This window comes from Primulina huaijiensis, chromosome 15 (genome assembly GCF_012295235.1).
Source record: "Primulina huaijiensis isolate GDHJ02 chromosome 15, ASM1229523v2, whole genome shotgun sequence".
NCBI classification, from domain to species: domain Eukaryota; kingdom Viridiplantae; phylum Streptophyta; class Magnoliopsida; order Lamiales; family Gesneriaceae; genus Primulina; species Primulina huaijiensis.
Window position 1 is genome coordinate 8,990,732 of NC_133320.1, and position 19,977 is coordinate 9,010,708.

A 19,977-nucleotide genomic window follows, 5' to 3' on the forward strand; every position below is an offset into this window, starting at 1 on the left:
GTTAAGAACGCAAAGATATAATTCTAAACGCCCTATGTATGTTTTGAACACACGACGCCCAAGAACAAATTTTTAAAACTTCCGCTGCGTTTTGGGTGCGAAAATACGATGTCCCAACAATATATACATTTTATAAGGAGATATAAAGATGTGTATAGATATATTACTATTAATATATATCATGCATTATCAAAAATTGATAAATACATGATTATTATAATAATAATTTTAATATAATAAAATAATAGAGTCATAGTGGAACAAGATGTATTAATGGTTGTGAAAGAAGAACTCTTTATAAGATCAAGAGTCACACTCTATAAATATACCGTCATGGGTCATTATACACAACGGGAAGCCATTGCACAAACCTTGCTCTCATGACATTTTGGCAAATAAATATTTAGGATCTGTTTCATACTCGCCATCGTAACTTGGTGGGGCATTCAAATCAAGCTGTGTCCTCGCACCTTTTGTTGAGCCGGAATTGTCTATCGAACTTCTTGTTCATTTGTTTTCCGTAGAGTCGGGAAAGTTTTGAGTTTTTTTCCAGATTCTGTACTCATGGCCACTTGTTCACGAGATATAAGTGATGCAGACCCAAATTGAACTAGGACGTAGGAGATGGGAACGGACACAGATATGAACTAAGATGTAGGAGATTGGAATGGTTACCAGATTTGTGTTTCGGGAGAAGTTCGATTTTTCTAACCAATTTCCAAGATGTTAAAAATACTCTTAACTGATTCATTCCAAATTTTCAAAATCGGATTGGATAGATCGGGTTTGACCAATTCTACCAAGAATCGGTCCAAAAAGTACTACAAACAGTTCGATCTGTCAAACCAATCAAAATCAGTCACATTTTTTTAAAAAAAAAATCAATTTTTTATTTTTAAAAATAAAATTTGTTTATATTTAAAATTTAATTTTTTGTGGTATACTTATTATATAATTATTTTTATTTTGAATATTATTAAAAATATTATTTTAATAATATTAAATTTTATATTAATTTATTTATTTTAAATATAGTCACATTGGGAGGATAATGGAATATTATAAAAGATGTCTAGTACAAAATTGCATCAATTTAATTAATTGTCAACAACAGTACAATATAATCAAAATTTCTAATATTGCATTTGGAGCCATATTCATTCAGAACTCGTAGCCAAGCCGAACCAACACTAGCTAACCTTGCTTCGATATGAATCAACACCACCTATGTTTTTCAGGCCTAGGACTAAATCCATTTTCCTTAACTGTCTCTATCCGCCAACGTATTGAACTCTCCAGCCTCTAAGATCACGGAAACATAACATGTTGACCTGACCATTTACTTGTCCGGGGTAAGTTCACTTTGTTCAGTAACCATATCCTGAGAAAGGAGGGATGATATTTAGAGTTTGAATGTAGTTTGTAAACGCTGAAAAAGCACCTTGTATGAGAAAAGGAAGTATGCACCTAAATTGTCCATTGGGCTTCCAGCAACAGCAGTTCCAGGCTCCTTGATCTCGACAACTACACAATCTGACATAAAAAATGTCTTTGCCACAGATGATGCATGTTCCAAGCAACATCTGACAACCTAATTAAAATAATGGAAATTTCAAAGACAAAAATATGGACGCAAGGAGAGTGCAGACCATACGAGTATAAGTTGAATGAACAATGGATCAGATGCACGTGACTGACTAACTGTAGAACTCGAAAATCAGATTACGTATAAGTCATGCATAATTACTATTATTTAAATTAAAATGATTTTTATACATGCATGAGGGCTTAATTCATTTTAAAACTTTGTTAAGTTATGATTATTTATTTTACGCAGAAGTTTAGTTTTTATCTTTTCGGTTAAATACGCGAGGTCGGACTAGAGTTGGAGAATTGAGATAAGATTAATAATAAAAAAATATTCTTAAATTTAAGTTAAGCCAATGAATAATTTATTTTAATGTAAAAGAATGTTTAAGGAATTATTTAATTAACTGAAGTTAGGTTAGTAAATAAATTCTTTTACGTCCAATAATTAATTAAAAGCCTAAATTAAAATGTGTAATCAATTGGAATAAATTAATCTAGGCCTAATATATTCAAGAAATAATAACCTAACATGTTAGTAATTAATTTTAAGATCAAGTCATGCCACNCCAATGAATAATTTATTTTAATGTAAAAGAATGTTTAAGGAATTATTTAATTAACTGAAGTTAGGTTAGTAAATAAATTCTTTTACGTCCAATAATTAATTAAAAGCCTAAATTAAAATGTGTAATCAATTGGAATAAATTAATCTAGGCCTAATATATTCAAGAAATAATAACCTAACATGTTAATAATTAATTTTAAGATCAAGTCATGCCATGCAAGAAATGATATAATTTATTAATTTACTAAAATACATAATGAATGTTTAAAACTTTAATAAGTTAAAAATACAAGATTTAATCAACATTTTTCCTTTGAATTTTGATAGCAAATCTCGGCCATCACCTCCCCTAATTCCCCTCAATCCAACAATTTATCACATCATTCCTTATCTCCCAAAGAAGCAAGGATAGAAAGATTGGGATTGCCATTCAAACTCCCCATTTAATTATTAACCTTCTCCTTCATTCCTTAGCATTCTCTCCACCCATATCTTCGAAAATTTCAGAGAAACACCAGCAGCAAAATCGTGAGTAACATCAAGAAAATAAGAGAGAAAAGAAAGAAACCCAACTCCGACTCCGTCGCGCCGTATTCGTCGTATTGTTTGTTTTATTCAAAACAAAATTTCCAGGCATGTATATGTTATTTTTTTCTCTTCAATCAAGTCCTATAAATATTTTTAAACATAACATGTTCATGAATTTAAGGAGCAAACCGAAATTTGACAGCAATTTTTAAAAAAAACCCTGCACTGCCCCTTCGACCCCTTCCTTCATGCTTCACGATTTTGGCTTGTTTTGTGATTTCAGGAGGTTGGCTCGGTTCCAAGCGCTCCAAGCTGCATCTAGGCATGTACTAGAGGGTGTTAGGGCCATGTTGGTCCATTAGTTCAAGTCCATGCACGCAAGAGAAAGGCTTGACAGCAACTCTCCCATAGTTGCAAAGTTGAGTCACGATTTCTGGTTGTTGATTGTCTAAGAGGAATGTTCGAATCTTGGTTGGCCCAGGGCCTGTAACCATGGTTAGAACCCTCCCTTAGCATGTCTAGGACATCACCAAGACAATCTTTCAAGGCTTGGTTCACGGATCCATCGAAAGTTTGAAAGCAACATCACAAATGCCCCTTGGTTTCGTTTTTCTGGTGTGGGAGTGAAGCTTCGGCTTCTTGGTGTTGGAGTGGATTGTGGTTGGCTTTTAGACCTTAGTCATGGTTCATACAACACTTCCTCAAGTCTAGATTGAGTCATGGTCGATCGTATGGCCACTGGAACGATGCAAGACATCAAGATAATTCAAACAATCGCACAACACAGAATTTTGATGTTCTCAGTCGAAGCTTTGTGTTGTCCTAGGTGTTTGCTTAGATTTTGATTGGCCTAGTGCCATTAGCTATAGTTCATGCCATACCTTAGGATGTTGGTAAGAGACTCTGTTCAGTGGTTCAAGCCACAATGGCCATTAGTTTCTTAAACGAAGCTCAGCAAGCGCAGCTGCTGCCATCGCGCAATTGACATCAGCATCGCCTAGGTTCAGGAGGCTCGTTCGAGTTCTTGGTTGGCTTTTAGCCTATGGCCTTGGACTGGACAGTACCTCAATGATTTAAGAAGGTCATGTTTTTGGCCGTTTGTGATTTGGTCAAGTTTAGAGGTCGTACAAGAATTTACGGTGCAATGTGCCAAAGTGATTCTCGAAAGAGTATTTCAAGATTTTTGCCTCCATTCACTAAATTTCGTGAATTAAAATTCTTAGGAGCATTATTTCATCATGTTAGGAGTATTTTAGTCATGACTAAACGATGGTTCGGGTTGGTACGGAGTCATGGTCGGAAAATAAGTTTGTTGGTCGTGTTTGTCTCGTTTTTGGTTCGGATATTAAGTTTCTGCCAAGTTGAGATTATTTGCATGTTTCTCATGTTAGAATTAGGTCGCACCAAGCATGGGAACCATCCAACTCATCCGGTAGAATAGGATTATAATTATATTACGTGCATAAAATATAAAATGTTTATTTTTGAGATATATGCGATATGTCTTGTGGCCACCTTACGCTTATGGGATTGCTTCACCCGGTGACTTACGACCGGTTTACGATTATGTATGGGTACGGATATCCAGTCCAAGGGCTGTGATGATCTCTACCGTCCAGTATACTGTGGTTTAGTCTGATCAGGCGCTTACGTTATGTTATGGGCCACTTGCGTTGAAACATTATCTCTACCAGAAAAATTACGATATGATATTTTATGACAGGTCTCTATCGAGCAAATATTTTACGTACCATTTTCAGATATGCACGTATTTATAGTTACTCATGACACGATTTTTGCCTTACGCTTTACGATACGATATTTTTACATTGCATGCGATTTTATAATATATTTACTTGTTATTCACGATATATGCATGTTGAGTCTTTAGACTCACTAGACTTGATTCTTGTAGGTACTGATGAGATCGGGACTAAGGGCGGGGACCTGTGAGCTAGCTTGGGTCGACGGTTGTAGGAACCCGATGACCTCATGTTTCAGTTTATTCGCATTTTCATGTTCAAACACATCTTTTTATATGTTGGATATTTAATTTTTTTAAGTTGTTTTTTTTAAACAAAATAATTACTTCCGCTGTTATTTTTAAAGTTAAACTTATTTATCAGTTTATGTTATGAATGATGCATGTCATTTATTTAAAGAGAAAAATTTTAAATAATTCCGCAAAATTAAGAATACGAAATACGGACCACTACGCTAACAGAGTGCATGCAAGAAACTGTTAATTGAGGATATGTCATCTTAAGTATTCACTACTCAGTTTCAAGATTGGAATCAAAGCGAATATCAGGTGTTCTATTAGTTGCAAGTAATTATAATATAACTGGGAGTCAGATAGCAAAAAAGCAATAATTGGCCACGCTGATACGACGCTAGAAACATTGTATCACAAACACTGTACAAAATAGAATCTGGTTGCACCATTAATAAAAGCAATAACTTTTAATGCATCTATCAGTGCAATCCTATGCCTTTGAGAGCATTTATGCATAATAAACTATGACTCCCCATCTCAATACCGTTTTCTCATAGAAAAGGGTATAATATTGATATGCTACCTTATTGAAGTAAATAAGTTGTATTTTTAGGCAAAAGCAGAAAAACAAGACACAGTTGTCATTTGCATTTTTATACTAGCATGGATAACATCAATTGGACAGAACATTAACTAAATCTAAAATCTCACCTAACTTGGATCAATTATCCCAGCAACCATTAAATCTTCATATTGTACAGTAGCAGCATTGTACCCATACTTTGGATTATCACTTGAGAGCACATGGATGAAGAAATGGATCCAATTGTCATTTACATTTTACATATGATCCTGTAAACCACATAGAGAACTCAGAAGTTCCAACATATTAATGTGTCAAGAAGTCATAAGTCATAAGTGATAACCTTCTCACTAACAACACTTCCGTTCACACCAGCATTCTTGGCTATCAACTTCAACGGGTAACTTAAAGCTCTTTTGACAATATCTGCTCCAACCTGCAATTCAGGAGGTAAAAACTGTGTCACTATTTATTAAATAATTTTTTATAAAATAATGTAAAAAATTTGAGTTCAAATATTAAAACTTCACCTAAAACATTACAAGAATATTAAATTTCACACAAACCGAAATTCACTTGCAAGTAGCTTAGATAATGAAAAAGTTTACCTTCTCCTCATCATTTTCAAAAGTTTCCTTGATCGCGTCAACCTTGGACGCCAGCCTCAACAAAGTACATCCACCTCCAACAACAATTCCTTCCTCGACAGCTGCCTGTATGTCAAGTATATTTTGTGTCACCTCTATACCAGCGAGTGAAACATGAACTAGACTTGAACCACGTAGTTTAATCAAAAGCATACCTTCGTTGCATTAAGAGCATCTTCAACTCTAAGTTTCTTCTCTTTTAGTTCTGTTTCGGTTTGTGCTCCGACCTTCAGATAGAAATCAGAGTTGTGATGAAAGTGAATTCATCAATAACAATCACCTTGTAAGACGCTGAAATTAACAAAATAATGAAAGATTAAGTTTACCTGAATTACGGCGACACCTCCTGATAACTTTGCAATTCTTTCATTGAGTTTTTCTTTCTCATAGTCTTGATCAGCTGTCTGCTTGAAAACTAATTCATAAATGGGGGACTAGAGTTTCAAGTGAACCAAGTCCATAAATCAGTAAAAGGCAACAGAAAAAAACCTCAATAAGGTTTTTTATCTGAGCAACACGCTTATTTACAGCTTCCTGAGTGCTTCCATCACCAACTATTGTGGTGGCGTCCTTAGTCAACACCACCTTGGCAGCGTGGCCCAAAACTTCCTTGTCAGCCTTGTCTAAGGTTAGCCCAACCTCATCCCTAACTACCGTTACTGTATTAAAAGGGGACAAATTCATTGAGATAACAAGTACCAAATAGGTAACATGAGCACAAACACCAAGATAAAAAAAATACAGAAGCAAGAAATAGAGGTGAAAATGAGGAACAAAACGTAAAACACAACAATAATACAGGAATGACCAAGAAGAGGGACAAGACTAAAAAAACAAATGATTACCTCCGGTCAAAATTGCAATATCATCAAGATACTGACTTTTCCGTTCACCAAACCCAGGGGCTTTGAAAGCAGCAACCTTCAGTGCTCCCCGCAACCTATTTACAACAAGAGTTCCGAGAGCCTCTTGTTCAATATCTTCAGCAATAATCAGAATAGGATATCCACCTCTAATGGCATCTTCCAAGGCATTAATTAGATCCCTTGCATTGGTTATTTTTTTATCAACCAGCAATAACTTCAAGTAATTCCATTTGTTAGAAAGATAAAAGACATCACCAATGCTTGTGTAGATTAGGATAAGTTTAGTTAATAAAATAAAGTTATTTAAATTTGTATTTGTAAATTAGTAGGATAAGTTGTTATAACTCTTTATCTATAGGATACGATTTGTACCTCTACAATTTGATTCTATAAAATTATGTATATCCCCATTGAAGTAATACAACATCGATTCATTCGTCGATTTACATGGTATCAATTGAGCAGGATCTCTAATTCTCGCACCATCGTCGAGATTTCAGATTTCCGCATCCCTTTCTTGTATTTCCTCTTCTTCGATGGCTCCGTTCCAGTGCTATGTCGACAGATTCTTCCAATGTCTCTGCGATTTCCACCGACACAGTAGGTGAAAAAACGATGGGCACCATTGCCACTCTTTTCGGTGGGGATTTCTCTTCTCTGCAGATAATCACGGAACCACCCACAAACTAAATGGGCGGAACTATCTTTAGTGGGCTCAATCCATCAACATCGTGATCTGTGGACGTGGAGAAGTTGGTTATCTCAATGGTGACCCACCTGCGCCAGAGCTGTCTGAACCTACGTACAATACTTGGATGACCGAGAACTCCATTTTTCTTGCATGGGTCTTCAATTCAATGGAGCCCAACATCAGTCGGCGATACTTGTGGTTTTCAAACTGCAAAGAAGGTAAGGGACGCAGCAAGAAAAATGTATCTAGATCTTGGAAACTCATCTCAATTCTTTGAGCTTCGTACAAAACTGAAGGACATCAAGCAAGGGGAGAATTCTGTCACCTGATACTTCTCTGACCTATAGGATATCTGGCAAGAATTAGACTTGTTCCTTGAGCGATTCATCATTGTGTTCCACCTGCTGTATCAAAGCCCGCCAGTCCCTGGAAAAAGAATGTGTTTTCAACTTTCTGGCTGGCCTCAACCGCAATCTTGATGATGTTAGAGGCCGAGTGGCTGCTCGTGATCCATTTCTTAGCCTGAAGATGCATTTTCTTAGGTTAGGCGTGAGGAAACGCGAAGGAAGGTGATGTTTTCTAATGATACATAACCCCAGCACCCTTGTCACTCACAAGCTGCCCCCTACTGCTCCGCACACGTACAAATGCCCATGGTGTGACTTGTGAGCAATGTAAGCATCCAGGACATACGAAAGATAAGTGCTGAGAGATTCATGGAAAACCCGCAAACTGGCAGCCCCAGAAGAAAGGCGATGCACACGTGGTTCAGCCTCATACCACCCAGGATGTTCCTGGTCAATTTGCCACGTGAAAACCATTAACCGAGGATCATATTGAGGAGACTGAATAGTACTGTCATTTCCTCCGTCAGATGTCTCTCAATCCTCCATCAACCCCTCCCGTCGGTCATGGTATGGTTTTTTTGGCCCTTTTCTTCCAATTGTGTCGAATCTTGGATTGTTGATTCAGGTGCTTCGGATTACTTGACACCCAATCCCAAATTATTTTGCACCTTTACTGCTTATTTGAGTCCCACATTTGTAAAAATTGCAAATGGATCTTTGACTCCCGTGGTTGGCTTTGGTTGCATGCATATTTCAAAGGATATTATCCTTGATTCTGTTTCGCTAGTGCCTTCCTTATCTTATAACCTCATTTTTGTCAATAGGTTCACACATGATAATAAATGGGTTGCTAAATTTTTACCTCTATCATGTCAATTTCGGGACCTACTATTAGGGAGGATGATTGACAGAGCTACTATTCACAATGGTCTATACTATCTTTAGGAGGCTCCGTCTGAAGGTCTTCCTATAGCAGTGTCTCATATTGCGTCTACTTTTGTTTCTAGGTTTAGGGAAATAAAGTTATGGCATCACCGGTTGGGCCATCCCAGTTTTGTGTATTTAAAACAATTGTTTCCTTCGTTATTCAATAATAAACATCTTTGTTCATTTGATTGTGATATTGGCTAAGCATGCACGTTCTCCATTTCTGCCAAAACCATACACACCTACCGCACCATTTACACTGGTGCATTGTGATATTTGGGCTTCTCCACAATCTCTACACACAAAAGCAAAAAATGGTTTCTGACCTTCATTGATGATCATACAAGGGTTACCTAGGTTTACCTTCTTAATAACAAATCTATGGCACCACATTCAAGATTTTTCAAAAAATGATCCAAACACAATTTCATGCAAATATTCAAACTCTCCGCACAGATAATGGTAAAGAATACTTCAATACCATCCAAGGGGACTATTTCTTGACTCATGGGATCATTCATCAAAGTACGTGTCGATACTCCGCGACAAAATGGGGTTCCGAAAGAAAATAGCATCATTTTTATAGGTTGCCAGAGCCCTAATGTTCACGATGAATGTCCCCAAGTTTTTCTGGGAGGATGTTGTCCTTACGGTTGCGTACCTTATCAATCACTTACCAAGCCGACCTATCAATTTTGACACCTATCTCAAACACACAAACTCCCGATCAAGAACATTTGCTTGCACTGCCTTTGTCCATGTTCATAATCATAACCGAAGTAAACTGGATCCACAAGAAAACACTCATTTCTACCCATCCACTTCACTTCAGAGGGAGAATGTGAATGAAGCTTGTTGGGATAGTCCACCTCTTCCCACACCTGATCCTAACATCTAAATTTTCCCACTGAAAAGCCAATTAATCCACATACCTCAGAGTTGGAAGCAGGGGGAGAATCAACACCACTGCGAGAGTTGAAAATCTACTCAAGATAGAAGCCTCAAGATAAAAAAAAAACCCATGCAAATCCTAACCATAGTAGCTGTCAGGAAAGGTGTAAGGACTCTCAAAATTTGTCTCTTACTCAAATTTATCATCATTTTTTCATGCATTCACCACGAGTTTTTCTAGACTCTAGCATACAGATTCCCAAAACTGTTAAGATGCGCTTGCTGTCACTGAATGGAAAACAGTAATTCTTGAGGAAATGCGGGCACTAAATAAAAATAGTACCTGGAGTATGGTGAAACTACTACAAGGAAAAAACATTGTGGGAGCAAATGTATATTCACTGTAAAATATAAGGCTGATGGTTCAATTAACAGATACAAGGCTCGTTTTGTAGCCAGTGGCTTTACTCAAACCCGTGGCATTGACTACACTTAAACATTTGCTCATGTTGCTAAAGCTAACACTACTCGAATTTTCTATCACTAGCAGCAAATCTTTATGGGCCATTACATCAACTTGATATAAAGAATGTCCTTCTAAATGGTGAACTTAAAGAGGAAGTGTATATGTATCAATCTGTCGGATTTGAAGAACAATTGGGGAATCAAATCGTATGCAGGCTTCATGAGTCTATGTATGGGCTAAAAGTCTAAAACAATCTCCTCGTGTGTTGTTTGGCAAATTTTCCAAGGTACTAAAACATGTGGATACTTTCAGAGACAAGCAGATAATAATGTCTTCATCAAACACTCATAGTGTATGTTAATGACATTATTGTTTCTGGCGATGACAATAAAGAAATGGAGAACATAAAACTGATGATGGCAAGAGAATTTGAGGTTAAAGATATCGGACCACTCAAATAGTTCTTGGGAATGGAAATTGTTAGAAGCAAGGAAATGATACTTGTTTCTCAACGAAAATAGACGTTGGATATCTTGGATGAGACAGGAATGCATGCAAATCTAGCAATACACCCATCAAGATAGGAAACAAAGGGAAAATGCTTGAAGGTAAAATTGTGAACAAGGAACAATATCAGCGACTTGTGGGAAAACTCATTTATCACTCACACACACACTCAAATATCGCATTTGCAGTCAGCCTCGTAAGCTAATACATGAATTCACCATGTCAAGGCCGCCTCGATGATGCATAAAAAATTTTGAGATACTTGAAGAAAACTCCAAGAAAAAGCTTATTATTTGCCAAACATGATAATCGACAAGTACACGCATTCACACATGCAGATTGGGTTGGATCTATCTGATATGAAGTATACATCTGGGTATTACGATTGTGTGGGGAAATTTGGTCACTTGGCTTAGCAAAAAAAAATATGTGGTTGCACGAAGCAGTACTAGGGTAGAATACAGAGCAGTGGCAAATGGAGTTTGTGAACTAATTTGGATAAGGAAAATCACGAGGGAGTTGAACCTCAAGGTTGAAGACCCTATGAAAGTGTTTTGTGAGAACAAATCAACTAACAGTATTGTGCACAACCCTGTCCATCATGAAAGGACAAAACATCTTGAAATTGATCGTCATTTCATCAAGGACAAGATGGAAGAGGGCATTCTCAGTGTCGAACATGTACCTTCCTCACATCAATTGGCTGACTTACTCACCAAAGGACTATCAGAACAAACTCATGAATTCTTGGTTAGCAAGCTTGGACTCATCAACATCTACTGCCACGCTTGAGATGAGTGTAGACTAATATTTTTTTTTAATTGTACCTATAAAATGATGCATATCCCCATTAAATNCTCTAGAACCACATTTCTGCCTTTAGGATCAAGTGTAACACCAACTAGATCTGCAAGTTTGTTCACACAAGTCTGACAACAATAGAATTGCACATTAATCAACTTCATGAAAAAAAATCTTCAACTCAATACAGAACACAAAATATTCGATCACATACCTGCAGTTTCTTGATAGCTGAACCATCTTTGTTGAAATACAAATCTTTGGCAGCTTCTGTTATTCGAGGAGATCGTTTTCTTCGAAAGAGGACATCGCTCTTTCCCCTCCCAAGTGAGCTGGCAGAAATAGAAGCAAGTGATAACAACTTATTTGATGAAACTGCAAGTTTTTCATCCATCATCCGGCTTCCAGGAGCAGCTAAGGAACCAACTGAAGACATGCCCGCGAAAGAAGATGCCATTTTTACTCCAAAAACCTGCCGAGTAAAGCACATAAATCAGAATTAACATGTATATCGAAATCACTAGATCTCTTTGGAAATAAAGCACGAGAAACAACTTTACAAAGAACAATTTTTGACTGAGTACAGAGATATTCAGTGAACGAAGACTAGCAAAGGACCAGAATGCTACATTCTAAATAGTGATCTATTCCAGAAATTCCAACCAAAAATAAGCTCACTTAAAGCACTTCGTGGAGTATAAACTACAAGGCCTATTTAGTTTGAACCCGAAGATACCATTAATTCTGGTGTTAAAAAAAAAGGGAAACCCAAGTCATAAAAATTACTTTCTCAGCTCTCACTCAACTTTTCGTGTACTAACTAAAAGGTAAACTGCCAAACCTACTAGGTTTGAGCAATTGATGTCTGTGCTCAAAGAGTTTAAAAAGAACACTGAGATAATAACGCAACAGCAGCTTTTTCAAAATTGTCGTGGCTTGTGAATGAAAAGAACAAGTTTGAATAAAATGAAAACTCATTCATCCAAAGAAAGACAGAATTTGGCCATTTGCATCAATTGAACATAATAATGGTGTATGTAACAGAAAATAAAAGGGTATATATCAAAATGCATCCATAAAAAGTGCAGGTAGCTTTGATGTATAAAGAAAATGTTGAAGATTAACATGATAAAGCGGCTCACCGGAAGATGGATGAAAGCGGCAGGGTTTTAGGTTCGGATGAGGAGTATAAGACGAGGGTTTTATGTGTATAATTATGTATATTTATATATATTTATTTTACAAAGCAAATGTGCGTATATATGTACTATTTTATTAACATAAAAACTACTTGGAAACATACTCATGGATTAATCTTTGGGCAACTTTGTAATAAATTCTTATCTCTATGCTCAACTTTTTTTTTACTTCTCATTCCTTCAAATATTTTTTTTAACTCTCCAATTTTTTAAAATTTCCAAAAATATCCTTAAACCTCAAATTATAGTATGTGGAATTGTTTTATCTATCGAGCCTATTCTTAGAGACATATAACCTAAAGATATACAGCTACGCAAGGTTTTCAGCCTATATATCATGTTCAAATGATCAATTTTTTTTATAAATGGTCCATTATGCTTTCGTATAATAAATTAAGCAGTTTATCTCTTTGACCGAAGTACCGTCGAGTTATATATCCACCGGGTTTTACAGATTGTTCCTTACAGCCTAACCGCACAGTCACAACAGATGGTTCCTGGCGTAGATTTCTTCAACAATACCAAGCACAACCATGTTTCGTTTCCTACATCGAGGTGTACAATAAAGTAGTTCAATTTGAAAATAATACATGAGAGGGACAAAAACATTGGTTCTTTTATTCAAACATACAAACTATTATTACATAGTAACCTCTTGTAGAGGAAGAGACACTTGTTTAGCTACTAATAGTAGCCGGACTTACAACACTTATAAACTAGAAAGAGAAAATATTACAAATTCTTTTGAAAGAAAATGAAGAGGTTGAGTGATGTCTTCATCTTCTTACTGTCTTGGTATTTAAAGAAGCCTTTTGCGGATTTGAATTCCGGACTTCAAAATCTTGTCATAGCTTTTTTTTTTATTGCTTTCCAGCTGTTGGTTGGCATTATCTTTTGAGTGAGCTGAGTGGTCCCTCCAGTTTTCTTGAGTTGTATTTTTATAAATCATTAATCTAGAAACAGCTTGTTATTCCATCTTTATCTCCTAGCATAACCAATAGATATGTGTATTAGATAGAGTATATGAAATCTGATAAAATCCAGACTTACACTCAAAGTTAGAGAATATTTTCGCGTTGCATATGCAACTAATTAGATGTTTTCTGCTATGTATAAAATATCCATCAAATTCCAAGATCTTATTAATTTCTTGATAATTAAAAACTAACATCGGTTTGTTTCTTTTGATTTCATCATGATTTCTTACCAAAAATCCTGGACTGCTATATGGTAATATCACTGCTTTGATTATTCCAATGTCCAAATGCTCTTTGATTATAATCTGCATATCTTTTTGATCAATTACGTTCATCGGGATAAGCTTGCATCAGACAAATGCATACTCTTTACCTTCCTTGATTTTAAGACAGGCTTTGAGTTGATTTTTATCCCACCATGCTAAGGGATCTTCATTGTAATTTTCTTTGAGCCTCTTCTTAACATCTTCTAATGAAACATTTGATTCAAACTCTACCTCATTCTATTATAGAGTTATCTTGAGAAATTCTATTTCTTCAGGTTGGAGCTTCTTATATGCTCTCAATTGGAGTAATGTTTCTCCAAACCATCTAGAATCTTTCATTTTTGGGTTCAAAAGTTTTTTTCATCACCACGCTTGCTGCAAAATAAAATTGGAAATTTTCTGTAAAATATCTCTCTTAGTCTTTGGACTATAACTTTGTGATCACATAGTGTTGTGAACACTAATCTTCTAGTCTCGTTTTCTTGTGTGTAGGAGTTAAACATTTGTAGAAAATCATTTCCTAACAGAATGTCAGCTCATGTATCATGAACATAAATTGGTGGTATTTTCACTTTATACCAATGTGTTTGTCTAGCACCTCCAATTAATATTTTTGTCATCTTAATCCATTTACATAAGATTAAGATTCTTTTAGAGAAATTTCTTCAAGCAATTTTAGGTAATTCTTCTTCCAAACTATTTGGAAAAAATCTTTTTTTCGTTGTACAGATTCCAGCGACTGAATCAATATAAGCAACAAAATATCATGTCTTATATTGTTCGTATAACATTTTTAATGGAATATATTTCGAGAATGGGCTTGTGGTCATTGGATTTTCTGTAACGCTCTGATCCGTTTTCATAAAATAGCAGCGGAAATTTAAAATTTTCTTTGAAGGGAGGAAGGATTTAAAATACATTACAATATATATAAACAAAAGTTAATACATGATCAATCAAATGATACAACAAAATACAAACTATCATTTTTGTGATCATGTCAAAATACTTGCAAAATAGTCTTCTTCCTTCCTTCTCTTATGCATATGACCCCGGCTCCAATCAACGTCCCGGCCCGTCGCTCTTATCTGCATCACATGAATAACTGAAATGAGTATGAAACTCAGCAAGTGGAACTCTTACATAGCAATGTACATATACCATACTCTGTAAAACATGGTTTTGAAAACATTAAATACCATCAACTCTGAAACATGAATATCATAGAATGAATAACAATAACGATGGTATTTCTCTTTTCTCTGTTGGATTGATATCTATATAGTATCTCTGTCTCTGTGCCTCTATCCCATCGATATGAATCGATAACTCTGAGGGATATAAGCCTATGGTCGTTGATCAACTTATTGCATGCAATCTCTGGCTATGTATCTATCAATCCAATAAAACATTTGAATTCTCTCTTTGGCATTAAAACAAACACTTTGAAGACTATCTTTTCTCTTGTATTCCCTTTGACATGGTTGAGACATAAAATGCCTCTAATATACAACAAGGTGTATTAATACATAGCATGAATCAAATGGAAGGGAATAACACTTTAAAACCATTGAAACACAATACATATATTATCATGTGAGCACAAGAAATGAAATTCCACTTACAACACTTGGAACCTTGAATCTACTCTCTTGGTACACAACCTACAACAATAAACCATAAACTTCACCATCAACATCTCAATAATCATAAACCCATACCATAAACTTCATAAAACCAACACAATCACAATCTCCATAATTTCCCCCAACATCAAAATCCAACAATAACTAAACCATAAGCTTACCTTAGCTCCTTGAACCCAAAATGAACTTGATCTCACTTCAAAATTCCAACAAGAAGCTTGAATCAAAGGAACAATTGAAGGAAATAAGAACCCTAGCTCTACCTTGGAGTGAAGAATCGAGAAGTGAGGAGAGAAATGAGGGAAAAGTGAACCAACTCTTCTATTATATCACTTAAATCTCGAAAACACGTTTTTACTGTTCATAGACCGCGGGTGCGCTAGCCCTTGCACCGCGGGTGCGCTATGCCTTCGGCACCTCATACAAAAATCTGAAACAGTAGACCGCGGGTGCGCTACATTTTGGAGCGCGGGTGCACTCTGGTCACCGCGGGTGCACTAACTTTTGGAGTGCGGGTGCACTCTGATTACTCTGCACACAGCTTCTTCAAAGATTGACTGCAAAACGCCTCTTCCCTTCATAATTTGGAAAAATGGTAAACTACAAAGTTGTAGCTCGATGTCTTTTCTTGAACCTATCCAAATATCAGATCATTTGGAGGTCTGCGTAAAAAGTTATGCTAAATCTCCCAACATGTGTCACTGGAAGAATATCGAAACACACGACACACTTCAGGGCACTTTTGGCTTACCTTCCACAATGATTTGAACAAAACTCAAAATAAGAAAGTTACACCTCTATGTCTTATCTAACCACTCCAATTGGCCTCATAACAATTGGCTCAACATACGAATTACCATGAATTAAATTGCAACAACGCTACAATAACGCCACACATCAACTATAAACAACAATACTATAAACCATAAATCACAATTCTTAACATCAAAACTATGCTTAAACATAACCAAATAGTCCATAAACATATGAAATCTTAACCCGTACCGATCACTAGGCTTGGATATTACATTTTCCATATTCTATCCTCAGCCATAAACTTCATTTCATGTTCTAGACGTTTCCAAGGTTTATGTTCCTCGAGAAACTCTAGCCCAAGAACCAATCGATCTGGTTCTTTTTCTGGAATTCCTTTGATATGAACATCAAATTCTCCGATGTTGATCATTCCTTGATAAGTCTCTATCATTGGTTGTTCTAAATAATATATGGTATTATAAGGAAATTGATTCCTTTATTTTGTAATATCAAATACTATTTCAACTTCTTTCCAACCTTCTAGACATCTAAGCTTTCCTATTGTCGAAAAGCTTTATAGTTCTTGTTGGGTTTCTTGGACATTTTTTTCCCCACCTGTAGCTTGTAATTCTATCTCTCTGAAAAGATAATATTCTTGATTCCAATCTAAGACTTTGATTCCTTTGTAGAATCAGTTTGTCTTGTATTTGGATAGCCGTTTCCTGTAATAATGAAAACTCAACTCTTTCTGGATAAATTGCCTAAGAAAATTTTCCAAATATCTCAGGTATTTCAATGACCTTATTTCTAGTAAAAAAATTCTGAATTATGTGTATTACATAGAGCGTATGAAATCTGATAAATAATATAATATGATCTATTACCTTCTTTCATCAGTCTTTTTTCTTTGAAATTCTGATGTAATGTCAAAGCTCGGATGAAATCTCGATCTGTCGGGTTGTAGACAATTTTTGGGTAAATTACTCCTACAGTATTTCATGCACAAAGATTTCCTGATATCGTTCCCAGTACTGAAATTTTGAAAGTTTCCCATTCGTTTATTGTATATATCAATATCGATAGATGATTCTATTCTTTCTTTAAAAGTAGCTTTTATCATAATCTGGATTGCTCCGATATGAATCCAGGACGTTATTCGTGCTACTTCTATCTTAAGTTTTTGTAATTCCTTCTTAATTTCTTCGGAAGGAATTAACTGCATTTCCATTCTATTTCCTGTAAGTTCCATTAGAATTGTCATTTCTCTTCTGAAAGCTTTATAGATTAGAATGATGCTTTCTGTTTCTTAGGCTAAGATTTTCTAAGAATTTTCTACTTGTTTTGCCGAGAATCATTGATACCTCTGAAGACTAGAATTTTCTCTCATGATCTTTTGGACCATGTTATGGGATATTATTGTCTGGGTAAAGAAATCAAACAAATCTTCATGTGTTTCGTGCCGAAACACCTCGTCTTCAGTCAAATTCCGATTCAGTTCCATCTGATTCTTCCCGACTTAAGATTTTTTCTTCTTCATATATATTTCATCTGAGGTAATATCCTCAAAATGGTATACTTGAATAAGATCCTGATAATAAACTGTTTCTTCAATATCCGGGGTCGTCTCGAAGCACTTTATTCCTCTTTTTTCATTTTTTGGACAGTTGGTTGAGATATGACCTCTCACTTCACATGTCCAGCAATTACAATCCTCAAAATTTTCATTAGCTCGTGTTCTGAAAGTTTTCTTCGTAGGTGTTCTTCCCGTACTTCGAGATGTACTCGATGCTTGTGATGATGTCCTACTTCTTGATGGTCCGCTCTTTTACCCAGATTTGAAAGATTTGGCCTTTTTTCTAGAACATAATGTTCTTGGTTTCCAAGAATTTCTTCCACTTATGGCATATGGATGAGTTCTAAAACTTTTCTTCTTATGCCTTTGCGGTTTATTTCCAATAATTGTAGGATCATTACAATACGAAGGAGTACGTTTGTTAATACCCCTTAATCGTTTGTAATTCTTTTGTAATGCTGACATATGGTATCATTCTGCCAATTTTTCTTTGAGAAAAGAGGCTCTTTGTGTCAACGTATCTGGATTTCCAGATACATATTCCCTTATTAACATTTCTCTTCAGGGACTTGGCATTTTGGCGAAGAAAAGTTGCATTACTATATTATTTCTACTCACGAATTCCATCTATATTTAGTGAATAACATAATATATTTATCTACTAAACATATATCATGTAATTCAAGACTATACAGAGCTTGAGTGTATTTCTTTTTCTTCTCTGTATCATGACTGTTAAAATAATCTACCCCTATAAATTGTGCTTTAAAAAGGGTAGTCATTCTTCCTACTATCTCGCTAAGAGATTATCCGGCTAGGACTGACTATTTGGTTTCTACCGAAGTCATGCCCCCAACAATTTTAACTGATCTCATACGACTCATTTCTAAAAATTTAATGAAGTCTTCTCTGTTGAGATCAAGTGTTCCTGTTGTGATTCTCATAGCGGATGTCCAATCATCTATAAGATTTTCTCAGTTTTTGATATGTCGATATGACTGAGGTTATTGATAGTTAAATTAGGTCATACAGAGTTTGATTATGAGTCTTCGAACTATGGTTTAAGTTTGATTGAGTTCGTGTTACAATCAGGTTTTCGGTCCAAGTTTTAAAACGAAGTATAAAAATTATGGCACAGGTTCAAGGTTACGTCTAGGAATTTGTCATAGTTATGTTTTGAGGCGTTTTAAGGAGTTTCATTGGCTTCGGGTCGAAAATTTGAGGTCCAGGGATAAAATGGTCAATTAGGGTTTCCAAGGGCAAAATGGTCATGTTGCACCCGGGTCGAGTTAGCAGTCCTGACAGCGCCTCGATCACAAATTGACATGTTTTAAATGCATATGATATTATGAACATGAATTTATATGATAATACGAAAATACGTTGCATGCCTGATTTTAAGAAAATTTATGTATATGCATGATTTTATAAGTGATGAGTATGATGATATGTTTTGAAGGATGGGAGTTGGTTGGGACTAATACGAACACAAACACGAAAACGAACATATAAGGTCAAGGCTCAGTGGATGGGTAATACTGTTGCTGATGTCCCCGCCGTCGGGTACCGCGGTTATACATAGATGGATCCATCGACTAGAGCTAATACGAAAGTCACAACTAATGAACGAAATTCAAATAAAGAAAATTGAACGCGTATATGTTGATGTGATGCGATATGGGCACGTTTATGCTTTGACATGTCATGTTTATGCTTACGTTTTTGAGCTCATGAAATGTATTTTAATTACAGTTCTTTTCATTGTTGCATGTTGTATATGTACTAGCTATCGTGATTCAGGTGTGTTGAGTCTTTAGACTCACTGGATGTGAATGATGCAGGTGAGTATATTGATATGGAGACTGGAGGTGCCGATGACTGAGTAGGCAGGGCTAGATGTGTGCACGCTAACCCGAAGACCATATTTTCCGCACATTATATTTATGAGTTAGGAGTAAACATGGATATTTTTGTACACTTCTGTTTGTATATGTTGATGGATGACAGGACTTTGCATGTCGCATATTTGAATTATTTTAAACGACGTTCTAGGGTTTGATGTTGAGATATTCTTTTTAACTGCATTATTTTACCAGTAGTTGAATAATTTTATTTTGAAATGTATGATTGACAGCTTTATTGCATGCATGTGCTT

The 19,977-nt window shown here is 35.8% G+C and overlaps 1 protein-coding gene across 1 annotated transcript; it reads right to left on the minus strand.

The window, feature by feature from the left end:
- Positions 1-1,057: 1,057 nt before the first annotated feature.
- LOC140959282 (ruBisCO large subunit-binding protein subunit beta, chloroplastic-like) lies at positions 1,058-12,618 on the minus strand. Its single transcript, XM_073417154.1, has 19 exons — positions 12,548-12,618; positions 11,620-11,877; positions 11,446-11,533; positions 11,067-11,145; positions 9,975-10,032; positions 9,673-9,723; positions 8,082-8,260; positions 7,868-7,988; positions 7,587-7,673; positions 7,259-7,432; positions 6,755-7,088; positions 6,399-6,568; positions 6,236-6,313; positions 6,065-6,136; positions 5,871-5,975; positions 5,604-5,698; positions 5,391-5,481; positions 1,468-1,591; positions 1,058-1,381 (listed from the first exon to the last, which is right to left on the minus strand). The coding sequence occupies exons 2-17, from the start codon at positions 11,860-11,862 to the stop codon at positions 5,391-5,393; spliced, it is 2,025 nt and encodes a 674-aa protein (XP_073273255.1). The 5' UTR covers positions 11,863-11,877; positions 12,548-12,618; the 3' UTR covers positions 1,058-1,381; positions 1,468-1,591.
- Between the last annotated feature and the right edge of the window lie 7,359 nt (positions 12,619-19,977).